Raw genomic sequence first — 12,341 nt, 5'->3', positions numbered from 1 at the left:
GTCAGACTCAATATGTGTAATGCTGCTAAGTCACTTCAGTCGTGTCCGACTCTGTGCGACCCCACAGACGCAGCCCATCAGGCTTCCCCATCCCTGGGATTCTCCAGGCAAGAATACTGGAGTGGGTTGCCATTTCCTTCTCCAATGTGTGAAAGTGAAAAGTGAAAGTGAAGTCGCTCAGTCGTGTCCGACCCCATGGACTGCAGCCTACCAGGCTCTGCTGTCCATGGGATTTCCAGGCAACAGTACTGGAGTGGGTGCCATTGCCTTCTCCGCCGGGGTGTAGAGGTGGTCACAAAAAGGGAGGTAGGGAGAGAAAGGGAGGTGGCAAGCCCACGCGGGCGGTAGGACCAAGTCGTGTGCGACGGGGGAGTGTTTAGGCAGGTGAAGTAGAACCATTGAGGCAGAGCCTCACTTGCGTGATGAACTTAGCTATTCTTTAAGAAAATCATAAAATCAAAACAAACCAATGGTCTCTTTCAAGTTCCCACTCTGGCCAGTTATTTCCCTGCTGCTGCTGCTGCTGCTGCTGCTAAGTTGCTTTAGTCGTGTCCGACTCCTAGCAACCCATGGACTGCAGCCCACCAGGCTCCTCTGTTCATGGGATTTGCCAGGCAAGAGTACTGGAGTGGGTTGCCATTGCCTTCTCCCAATATGTGTAATAAACAATAGAAATTACATATTTAATATAAAGACTTTAAATACTTAAAACCAAATTCTTACGATTTCAGATAGTATCATAGCAAACTACCAGTTGTGTTAACTTGACGTGTTCTTGTTTAAGTAAAACAAGTGTCTCAAACGTGCCAGATGGTTATGAATCTAAGCAGTGCATGAAGGGGAAATAATTTATTCCCATAAAGTTTGTTAGCCTATGTTAATCTTGTCAATTGTCATCCTCCCCACACTCTTTTCCTAGAAGAGTACTTACCATACTATTTAGACAACTACACTTTTCAAAAAATCTAAAAAACAATATGGAAGCAGAAGGATGAATTACTATAAATTAATGACAAGGAAAGTTAATCAGTTTCACAGTAAACGAGCAAAATATGGAGTAAGGTAAAACAGATTTAAAAAACACAAAAATACATTAAAAATACACAAAAATGTCATACTTATGTTCACTCTAGTATAAAGTTCATGCCAACTAATTAAGACTGTTTTGTGCACATAAAAGTTAGCAGAAATATATACTTGTATTTACCTTTAGCTTTTGGAACTAGCTCTCCACAACTGAGTATCCGTACCTCAGCAAATGGTTTGCTAGCTGCATCTGTTTTCTGGTTTTCTATTTCTCTCACAACTTCTTGACCAGAAATCACTTGCCCAAAAACCACATGATGCCTAAAGAGTCAAGTAAAGATGATTAAATAAAAGTTTCTTATTTTAATATATTAATTTAAAATAGGTTGTAAAATACATGAAAATAATCTTTACCCATCTAAATGAGGAGTTGGTTTTGTTGTTCTTTTGGAAGTCATCAAATAGAAGAATAAAAACAAAGTCAGAGAAAAACAAAGTTAGCATCTCTAAAAAGGAAAAGAAAATAACTGCATTGGAAACAATGTAGAAAACAAGAATTCATACATACGTTAACATAATAGAATCTTATTTACCTTAACCTTAAATAGAATCGAATGCAAGATACTTTGACATAATGCATTTTCAAAATTTTGTTCTGAAACACCTACACATTATTGAAAACATACATGAAATTAAAGTTGATGTTTTGTTGTTACGTCTATCCATCCATGTTTCTTGCATGTAACTGGGTTCTTACTGAATATCCATAATTGTACAACGTTCTACTATCTGGGTATACCGTAACTTACCAAAACATCGCACCAGTTTAACAACAGTGCTTTTCAGCCTTAGCATTTTAAACAGTTAGAGCCCAGGTCACATTCTAACGCACTCACATGTGTTCCATGGGGCCTGAACAGAAGTGGTCCATCCTGTATATTATAAATTTTTAAACTAGCTGCCAAGATTTACAAATTTAGATACTTCTATATAAAAGTCCATATTCTAGACCTTTTTTAAAACCTGGAAGATGTGGCACTTGGCATGTGGCAATAATTGGTCAAGCTGAGTATCCCTGTCTTCTCTAATAGAAAGATTAATAATTAAGTTTCTCATCCCAGCAGTCTTTATTCCCTTATGTTACCTGCCTAAGACCTATAGGTCTTAGAGTTTGTTATCCCTAACATAAAGTAAATCTCATGTTGAAGAAAGAGATCTACATTAAAATTTAGACAAAATCTAAAATAAGCAAAAAGTCATTTAAAAAAATCCTTTTTTTCTTCTCATCAACCTTAAAACTTTGTAGTTAAGAAAGCTGCTATCTGAGTAGCTATGAAAACATACTGATACAACGGACTAAAGATGGGTACTGTATAAGATTCATTATCTAAAAAAATCTTTAAAAAAGCATTAGAAATTTGAAAGAAGGAACACAATTTAAGCTAACCTTTGGTTAAAACACAAACAATACTACTAAAAAAATTCTAACGTATACATGTATTTCATGTACATGTTAGAACTTTAAAATAAGCTCACCTTAAAAAGTGATAACCTGTTATTGTTTTCTCACTGTAACAGCTGTAATCACCTCAACTTGATAAAAGCACCTAGAAATGTAAAAACCTAGGTGTACACTATATATGTATTTGTGTTACATTCAGTATATACAATTTGCATCAAGATATAGTAAATCCTCACTTCACAGATTTCATATTTGCCCATGGGCTTGCTCACTATAATGTATTTATAATCCCTAAATCAACACTTGCAGTGCTTCACAGTCATTCTCAGATTGGTGAAAAAGTGATGAGAATGTCAAAACTAGAACAAATAATGCTAAAAACTAGCATAATTTGTATAATGCTTGTAGGAATGTAAAATGATGTAGCCATTCTGGAAAAGTTTGATGGTTCCTTAAGGAGCTAACCATACAATTACCATATAATCCAGCAATTCTACTCCTAGGTATATATCCAAAAGAACTGAAAACAGGGACTCAAACAAATACACATATGTGCCAATGTTCACTGCAACACTATTCACAACAGACAAAAAGTGGAAACAACCCAAATATCCACTAACGAATAAATATGGATAAACAAAATGTGGTATGTATATACATTGGAAAGATACTCAACCACAAAAAAGAAGGAAGTTCTGATACATGCTATAAAACATGGATGAACCTTCAAAACATGCTAAGTGAAATACATTAGACACAAAAGGACAAATATTGTATGATTCCACTTCTATATATAGAATAGGCAAATGCTCAGAGACAGAAAGTAGAATAAAGGTTACCAAGTGGCTGAGTGGAAGGGGAAATGGCTACTCTATGGAATGATGAAATAGTTTTGGAAATAGTGGTGGTAGCTGCACAATTCTGTGAATATAAATAATATCATTGACTTAGTTACAAATGGTTAAAGCAGCAAATTTTATATGTTACCACGATATTTTTTTTTAAAGATTAAAAAACTGAAGTTGTTTCTGTAAAAAAAAAAAAAAAACCAGAACAAAGAACAAAGAAGTAAAGATGAGTTAACCAGAATTGGAAAGAGGTCAGGAGAAACCAACAGGAGGAAAATTCTGAGAATATACATGTGAATTTAACACAGGGGTTTTGGTTAGCATAGGGAGAATTTTATCTTAAAAAGTGAAAATAAATGATAACAGTGTTGCTGAGGATCTGGTAAAATTAGCACTTCCTTTTGGAAGTCAATGCAACAATATATATGTAAACCCTTAAACATGTATAAACATTTGACTAAGTAAACTTCCAGTCACTTACATAGAAGAATTTAAAAATGCATCAAACAATAGGTACAACAGTGTTCACTGGAGCAGTTTGAAAACAAGAAGCAACTAAATGTTCAAAACTGAGATGAAATAAATAAAACCATAGTACATTCAAACAATGGATTAACATGTAGTATTAAAATGTTACTAATTCATATTTAGTAACATACAAAGAAGTTTATATTACATCCAAATGTTGATTACAGAGTATATGCAACTCTATATTTTTATTCCATGAAAAGATGCACTTGGGGAGAGGATTGTTTTTCTTCTTTTTATCTGTGTATTCTAAACAACAAATGTGATATACGTTCTTTCTGTTTAAACAATCAAGAACATCCATACATAGGTAATTGGCTGAATAAATTATAGTATATAAACACACAATAGAGTATTATGCATTTATGAAAAAAGGAAAAAGATTTCTATGAACTGATATGAAATGATTTCTAGGATATATCATTAAGTGAAGAGAGAAAAACATTATGTACAGTATGCTATCTATTGTATAAGAAAAAATGGAAAATAAGAAAAAAGTGTGTATCTGTTCTTATGTTTGTAAAAAGAAATATAGAAAAATAAGCCAGAAACTAATGAGGTTGGTTACTAATATGGACAGGTGGTGTAAAAAGGGGTGAAAAAATGAGGGAATGGAAATGGAATGAAGAGTTATGTGGGAGTGATAATTCCATGGTATTCTCTCTGCTTTGATTCTTAGAATCATATTAATGTTTTAAAAGCTTAAAAAAAAGGACAAAAAACAAATCAATCTGGCAGGAAAAACAAATGAAATATAATCAGAAACAAATGAATATAACATATTTTGAGTCACAAAACCATACAAACTTTATACTAGAAAGTACTAACAAAAGTCACTTTTAAATGCGGTAACTACATATCCTCACTTTAAAAACAAAAATTGCTAAAAACAGTGAACTCTAGTTAGTATGTTACTTTTCCCAGTGTTACAGGGTGGCAATTTTTAAACCTAGGATTCAACAAATGAGAATTTTGAGCATTACTTTACTAGCGTGTGAGATGAGTGCAATTGTGCGGTAGTTGGAGCATTCTTTGGCATTGTCTTTCTTTGGTTTTTCCTGTGGTCATGTATGGATGTGAGAGTTGGACTGTGAAAAAGCTGATCGCCGAAGAATTGATGCTTTTGAACTATGGTGTTGGAGAAGACTCTTGAGAGTCCCTTGGACTGCAAGGAGATCCAGCCAGTCCATCCTAAAGGAGATCAGTCCTGGGTGTTCATTGGAAGGAATGATGCTAAAGCTGAAACTCCAGTGCTTCGGCCACATGCTAAGAGTTGACTCATTGGAAAAGACTGATGCTGGGAGGGATTGGGGGCAGGAGAAGGGGCCGACAGAGGATAAGATGGCTGGATGGCATCACCAACTCGATGCACATGAGTTTGAGTAACCTCTGGGAGTTGGTGATGGACAGAGAGGCCTGGCATGCTGCGATTCATGGGGTCGCAAAGAGTCAGACACAACCGAGTGACTGAACTGAACTGAACTGAGTTTGTATTTCTCAATCCTGTATTCCCTATCCTGTACACCTCTACCCTTATCTATTCCCATTGGTAACCACTACTTTGTTCTTTGTATTAGTGAGTCTGTTTTGTTATATTCATATATTTGTTTTATTTTTTAGATTCCACCTATAAGTGATAATGTACAGTGTGGTCTTTCTCTGGCTGACATACTTCACTATGCAAAATACGTTTCAGGTCTATCCATGCTGTTGCAAATAACATAATTACATTTTTTATGACTGAGTAATATTCTGTTATATTTCTAACATTTTTATCCATTCCTCTGTTGATGAACACAGTTGACTTCTATATCTTGACAACTGTAAATAATGCTGCTATGAGCACTGGAATGCATGTTTTTTTGAATTAGTATTTTCATTTCCTTGGTATACAAACCCAGGATATAATTGTTGGATCATATAACACTTCTATTTTTGGTTTTATTGGTGCTAAAACTTGGGGTTAGTGATTTTTTATTGAATAAAATACTTTTGAATCTAAAAAAAAAAAAAAGCTTAAAAAAAAGGACAAAAAACAAATCAATCTGGCAGGAAAAACAAATGAAATATAATCAGAAACAAATGAATATAACATATTTTGAGTCATAAAACCATACAAACTTTATACTAGAAAGTACTAACAAAAGTCACTTTTAAATGCGATAACTACGTAGCCTCACTTTAAAAACAAAAATTGCTAAAAACAGTGAACTCTAGTTAGTACGTTACTTTTCCCAGTGTTACAGGGTGGCAATTTTTAAACCTAGGATTCAACAAATGAGTAGAATTTTTTTAACATAATGGAAGAGAGATTTCTCATGGTTGAAGAAGGGAGTTACAAATATGAAATAGAAAACACAGAAATAATCCATATGGTGCTGACAGATTAACTTCTTCTGAGCCCAAAAGAGTTTATGTTACTGAAGAGCAGAGCAAATTTTTACCCATGGAATATGATAAAAAACGTGAACTGCTGACATGAGCCCTGGTAACAATTTTTTAATGGTCAGAATTGGAAAACATTAGTAGTATTGACTTTGGATTACAAATAAACTTAGTGAGTTGGCAAATTCACAAATACAGAATCTTTGAAAAATGAGGAACAACCCGTATTTTACTCTCCTTTAAGTAAGTAATTTATAAAGAGATACTCACTGCAAATATTCTGTTCCTTAATTTATCCTCCATAGATAATTTTTTCCTGGATCAATTACTACTGAGATGATTGGAAAATAGGGACATCTCTAATGCTACAATTTCTTTTACATGTGTTAGTTGCATTCTACTAAGGAAGTTTTTCTTTCTCCCTCCTTATTCATTTATTATTTCCGAATGGACGCCTGGATTTCTATTTTATTTGATAATATGATATCATCACTACTTATTTTCAAAATGATCAATGCTCAACTTGTCCTCATTTGGCCAGTGGAAACTCTACCCCTTCAAGCTGGCTCCTGTGTCCTCTTGACAAAAGTTTTCATCATTTGAAAACTTTAGCAGTACAGCTGACCTCCCCTTTCAGCAAAAGGGGAGGTCAGCTGTACTGCTAAATTCTTTGTTCTTCCACCTTTAAAAATTCTCCCCCTTATACCTTATAAGTCCCTTTCTTATTAGTGATCAGTAGCGGGAGTCCAGAAAAATGACATACCAAAAAAGGGATATTTTAAATCAGATCATAAATTCTTACATGAAGAACTGTGAGCCATTTGTATCCTTCCCTCTGTTGGCCATTGACAAGAGAAATTCTTTATTGTGTTTAACAGCAAAACTCTCATCTATAAAGAAGCAAAGTTTTCAGTTACATTATAGGCATAATTTCCCCTTCAAAATTCATTTTCACTCCTCTATATATCTTGGGTTCCTATCATATGATCTTTAGCACCAAACAAAATTTAGATTAAAAAGTCAGGGTAAGAGAAATCTAAAATTAATGAATTCCCTCCCTTATCTTTTCATATAAAAAATTTTAAATTTTCAATCATTTACTATAAAGTCCAAATACTATACCAATCTCTCTTCAATATTATTTTTAGCACACAGAGGCACTCATTAACTTAATTTCTGCTATTGATAAAGAAAACAGCTTATTGCAAAGAACGCAGATTGTCTTCCAATCTTGTATTATAACAAGAAAAAAGCAGGTAGAACGTGAAATTTCACTGACTCCCAAAAGTTAAAGATGGGTAATATGAAATTAATTCTACAACCACATTTTTAGTCTTTCAAATGATCTTCACATTAATAGAAATTTCAGAGAAAACTTAAATTTGGGGAAAACTTTACAGCCAAATTTAGAATATCAAAGATTTTTAAAAAACCTTCAGAGAAAAATGGACACACAAAAAAGTTGGTATTATCACTAAGAAATACAGCTGAATCTCTCTTTTAATAAAGATTAAGATCAAGCTTTTAATTTAAAAGTAAACACTAAATGTTTAATTTAAACATAAGTATTTGTACCTTCAAAAAATCCTCCATAAATGGATTCCCCTCCTCGTCCATTTCCTAAGAATGAAAAGCATGAACTCTTAGAACTGTTAGGTCAGTAGTTTCCTTGAAGCATTCCTAAACAAAATGCTTCTTACAAAGTAGGTACCTGAATGACTTTACACCAGCAATACTCAAAGGTTCACAGCAAATCATAAAAGATAATACTGACAAGATCCCAAATTACTTTTTCTCCTCTCTGATCCAACAATATGAGTGTGACAAAGCCTATTAATATCTGTAGAAAAAAGACTGTTCAGATTCTAATGATTGTGTAGGTCCTTTAACAGAAATTACTAGTAGCTTTCAAAGTGTTTTTAAAAACAGTTTCAGTATTTTTACAAAAAGAAAGGAAGCAAAAACTATACTGTAGTAAAAGATAACTGGATGTGACAAAATCAAACATGAACACAGACAGGCTACTAAGAGATATATAGTGGGTTTTTTGTTGTTGTTGTTTAGTTGCTAAGTCATGTCTGACTCTTGTGTGATCCCATAGACTGTAGTCTGCCAGGCTCCTCTGGCCATGGGATTCTCCAGGCAAGAATACTGGAGTGGGGTGCCACTTCCATCGCTAGGGGATCTTCCTGACCTAGGAATCGAACCTGCATCCCTCTCTTTGGCAGGTGATTCTTTACCACTGAGCCACCAGGGAAGCCAATGGTTTTTTATCCAAAAGCAAACTTCTGAAATTAATTCATGCATCAAAGATGAATTTTTTTCCTACGTTTTTCCTCCTTTATGTCTATTTCTATGAGTTGTTCTAATTTTTATTTTTGGCCATGTCAGGCAGCTTGCAGAATCTCAGTTCCCCAACCAGGAACTGAACCTGGGCCCTCAGCAGTGAAAGCTCCATACCCCAGCTACTGGACCACCAAGGAATTTCCAGTTCTTTTTGTTTGACCAAAAGATTAAGTGGGCTGAGAAGAAAATTGGACCAGTACTTCCAGAGATTTGTCTAACTTTCAGATCCATGTACATAAGAATAAGAGAATATAAATTTATAAACAAAGAATATTTGATTTTGTTTGGTAAGAATTAAAGTCTTACCTTCACTGAAGTCACCACCTTGAACCATAAAATCTTTGACAACTCGATGAAAGAGACAACTTTTATAATGTAATGGCTTCTGAGTTGATTTCCCTGTCCCCTTTTCACCTAAAGAGAAGAAAAATTAGTAGGCTATTAAGTAGAAAAGAAATTAAGGAAATAGTATTAAAGCAATATTAACGATGAAATCACAGGAAAAAAATTTTTTCCATACTTCTTTAATTTTGTATCTATATGAGATGATGAATGTTAACTAAATTTATTGGGATAACCACTTTATGATGTATGTAAATCAAATCATTAAGCTGCACACCTGAACTCATACAGTGATATGTCAATCACATCTCAATAAAACTGAAAGAAAAATTTAAATAAAATGAATAAATAAAAAATTATTTCTCTTGATCTATAAAGACTTCTTTAAACTACAGAATTTTCACTCCTCTCAGGAATTCTTTTAAAAATTAATTCAAAAAGCACCCATGCTTTTCTAGTGAGTGGAAAAATCAATCTCTGATAAATCCTATTACAATTAATATGTCTAAGAATTACTTTCATGTCTAGTCAATGTTGCAAATGAGCATGCTGAGAAAGAAAAATACAATGCATGAAAAAACCTAAAATGTGTTAAATTGAAACTATTAGGGTAAGTGAAAATGTCAACAAACCTGTACAAAGACACCGAAAGTTCTCGCATGTTTTGGGGCACACATCAGAAAATAATTCAAAGACAACTCTTCCAGCTGAAAAAGAAGGTAGCTGGTTTATATTTCTTCATGTAAAGATAATTTAAAATATTAAATATTCATATATAAATGTTAGAGACATTAATTTCCTTACCAGGTTGATTATTAATGGCGATGTCAAAAAAACATCTAGGACGCTGAACCTTTATTCCCATGGCGTCAATACTTCAATCTGAGTAAAATAGTTTCAGGCAAACACATTAAAACAGCAAAGATTTTTCATAAATTTCCGAAGAGAAAACAAAACAAAACTCTGTGGAGCATAAACAAGAAATGTAGTCTGAATTTATTTTAATATTTACTTCTATGACATAAATTACATGATTATTTTCTTTGAAAGATTAGACTGCATCTTGTAGAAAAGACATAAAAGGTTTAGCCATTATATAATACAGTATTTTAAAAACCAAATATAGACTGCCACCTCAAACAGAGAATTGTATTAAGTCTGCATGATTAGTGAACTAGAGACAGGTTACCTTTAAATAGGGAAAAATCAAGGACAATCTTTTTGCTCCTAGAAAACAAAAATAAATTTTGATTAAAATAGTGAAGTTTTAAAAAGAAAAACATTCAAATTCCTAAAAATAATTCCTCAAGGAAAAAAGAAAGTGGACTACTTTAACAATAGTTATATATAGGGTAGATTACATTACGAGTAAAAATACATTACATTTTACATATGTAGTTATTTTTTGATCATGAACAACAGCCTATACTGATCTATCTAATGTAGACAAAAACATCAATAAGTGAGATACTCTATGGAAGTTTTATCTACAGAGCAGACAGCTACTAGTTAAGACATTGTTCTCATAAGCACTTAAGGACTTCCTCCAAATTTAATACCTGGTGGAGAATGACAGGGTAAAGTGAAAAGCAGAGGAAACAAAGGTACTTAGTATAAACATTTTTCAAAACAATGAACTACAAAAATCTGTTTATCTGTTCAAAACAGAGACTAACTGAAATGTTTATGCTTTTGCGAAAATTATATCTTAAGCTAGTAGCTCAGTAAGCTCAGTAAGCAATGAATGATATTTTAAATCTAGTGAAATTTTTATAGATTCACAGAGTTATAGGAAATAATACACAGAGATACATGTTTCTCCCACGGTAACATTTTACAAAATATAATAGCACAGCTGTAGGGTAAAAAGCATAAACAATGCTGACACAATCCACATTTCCCCAGTTCTAGCCGTACTCATTTGTGTGTATTTATTTAGTTTTACAAAATTTTATTAAACATATAGGTACATATTATCTACCACCATTCCTTATCAATTTTACACACACCACAACCACAGGTAAGAACAGTCAACAATAAAAGCATGGAAGACTGCCCAAATCACCAACAATTTGAAAAATACAAATCCTATGTATTTATTCATTATTGTATGGAAAAGGGGGGTTACAAACTACTTTTTCTGCAACCTCCTCCATTTTTTATTTCCAAAAGATACTATATACTAACTAAACAAACTAAAATTTGTTTCATATGAAACAAAAAGAGGCCTTTCAATCCTCCAGGAAGATTACAGACACAGACTTCCTGAAAACAATAAAACAAAACTTACTAATTTTAATAGCTGGCTAAGTTTGTTGCATTTTTATTTGTATAAAATTTCAATGTATGCACATCTGAAGTTGAGAATAAACTGGATCCATAAATTTGAGGAAACTATCTTATCTTAAAGAAAAATATTAAATTATTATTGATACTTAGTACCTGATTATCTTTTATCTTCTAAATAACTTGTGCAGGCCTTCTTAAATTCTCTACATTTGGAGGCAGAAGAAAAAGAGGAAATTTAGAGATTTAATTATTTTCCTCCATAAACAACTTCTAAAGTTAGCTGTTTAGCCACAATATCCCAAAGATTTCCATTCTCAGAAAAAGAGTATAGTATAAATAGCACTGCCTAAAACATACCAAATTGTTTACAATTACAGTTGATTTCCTGTTTACCGTGTTTTTAAAAACTCCTTATTTGAAAAACAGGTAAATATTATGAAAGCTTATAAAGTAGTTCCTAATACCCTTAATCTTTTAGATAAAATCTTTGATGATTTTCCAAGTTTCTCAATTCTAAGGCATACTGTAAACAATCCTATAATTCTGAGACTTTGCAATCACAATAAATGCTATCGCTAATTTATGGAGCTAGGAATATAAGTGGAAGCTACTAGGATAGCTGTTTGCTCTGGTTTTTTTTTTTTTTTTGCTGTTGTTTAAGTGCTGCTTACATGGGTAAGTTTACTTTGGGAAAACATTAAACTTCACTTAGAATTTGTGTAGTTTCTGGTATGTTATGTTACACTAAATTTACTTTTGTTAAAACAAAGTAAAACTTTGTTAAAACTTTATCTAAAACAAAATTCTTGGGGTTCCTGGTGTCTCCTCCAAGCAGGAGACACGGGTTCGATCCCTAATCCAGAAAGATCCTACATGCTGCAGAGCACTAAGCCCATGCACCACGACTACTGAGCCTGTGCTCTCCAGGGAGCTGCAACTGCTGAGCTCACATGCCCTGGAGCCAGTGCTCCACAGTAAGAGGAGCCCCTGCAAGAAGCCCACGCACCACAACTAAGAGCAGCCCCACATCTGCCACAACCAGAGAAAAGCCCGAGCGGCAGGGAAGACCCAGCACAGCCAAAAATAAAGAAAGAAATATTATTTTAAAAATAAAA

At 33.5% G+C, this 12,341-nt stretch overlaps 1 protein-coding gene across 6 annotated transcripts in view; it reads right to left on the bottom strand.

Moving 5' to 3' along the window:
* PPIG (peptidylprolyl isomerase G (cyclophilin G)) overlaps positions 1-12,341 on the bottom strand; it is a 45,720-nt gene that overhangs the window by 17,440 nt on the left and 15,939 nt on the right. For 3 of the 6 annotated variants that reach the window (XM_010849396.1, XM_010849398.1, XM_010849397.1), the window contains exons 2-10: positions 11,380-11,429; positions 10,127-10,164; positions 9,742-9,819; positions 9,570-9,644; positions 8,902-9,009; positions 7,825-7,869; positions 7,052-7,139; positions 1,441-1,470; positions 1,208-1,347 (exon numbers count right to left, since the gene is read on the bottom strand). In XM_010849396.1, the coding sequence (XP_010847698.1) occupies positions 1,208-1,347; positions 1,441-1,470; positions 7,052-7,139; positions 7,825-7,869; positions 8,902-9,009; positions 9,570-9,644; positions 9,742-9,802 (547 nt within the window). In that variant the 5' untranslated portion in view covers positions 9,803-9,819; positions 10,127-10,164; positions 11,380-11,429. The remainder of the gene's footprint in view (positions 1-1,207; positions 1,348-1,440; positions 1,471-7,051; positions 7,140-7,824; positions 7,870-8,901; positions 9,010-9,569; positions 9,645-9,741; positions 9,820-10,126; positions 10,165-11,379; positions 11,430-12,341) is intronic. The other 3 variants (XM_010849399.1, XM_010849401.1, XM_010849400.1) reach the window with 1 other exon arrangement.

This window comes from Bison bison, unplaced genomic scaffold (assembly GCF_000754665.1).
Source record: "Bison bison bison isolate TAMUID 2011002044 unplaced genomic scaffold, Bison_UMD1.0 scf7180017864282, whole genome shotgun sequence".
Classification (NCBI taxonomy): domain Eukaryota; kingdom Metazoa; phylum Chordata; class Mammalia; order Artiodactyla; family Bovidae; genus Bison; species Bison bison.
This window is presented reverse-complemented; position numbering and strand designations above follow the sequence as displayed.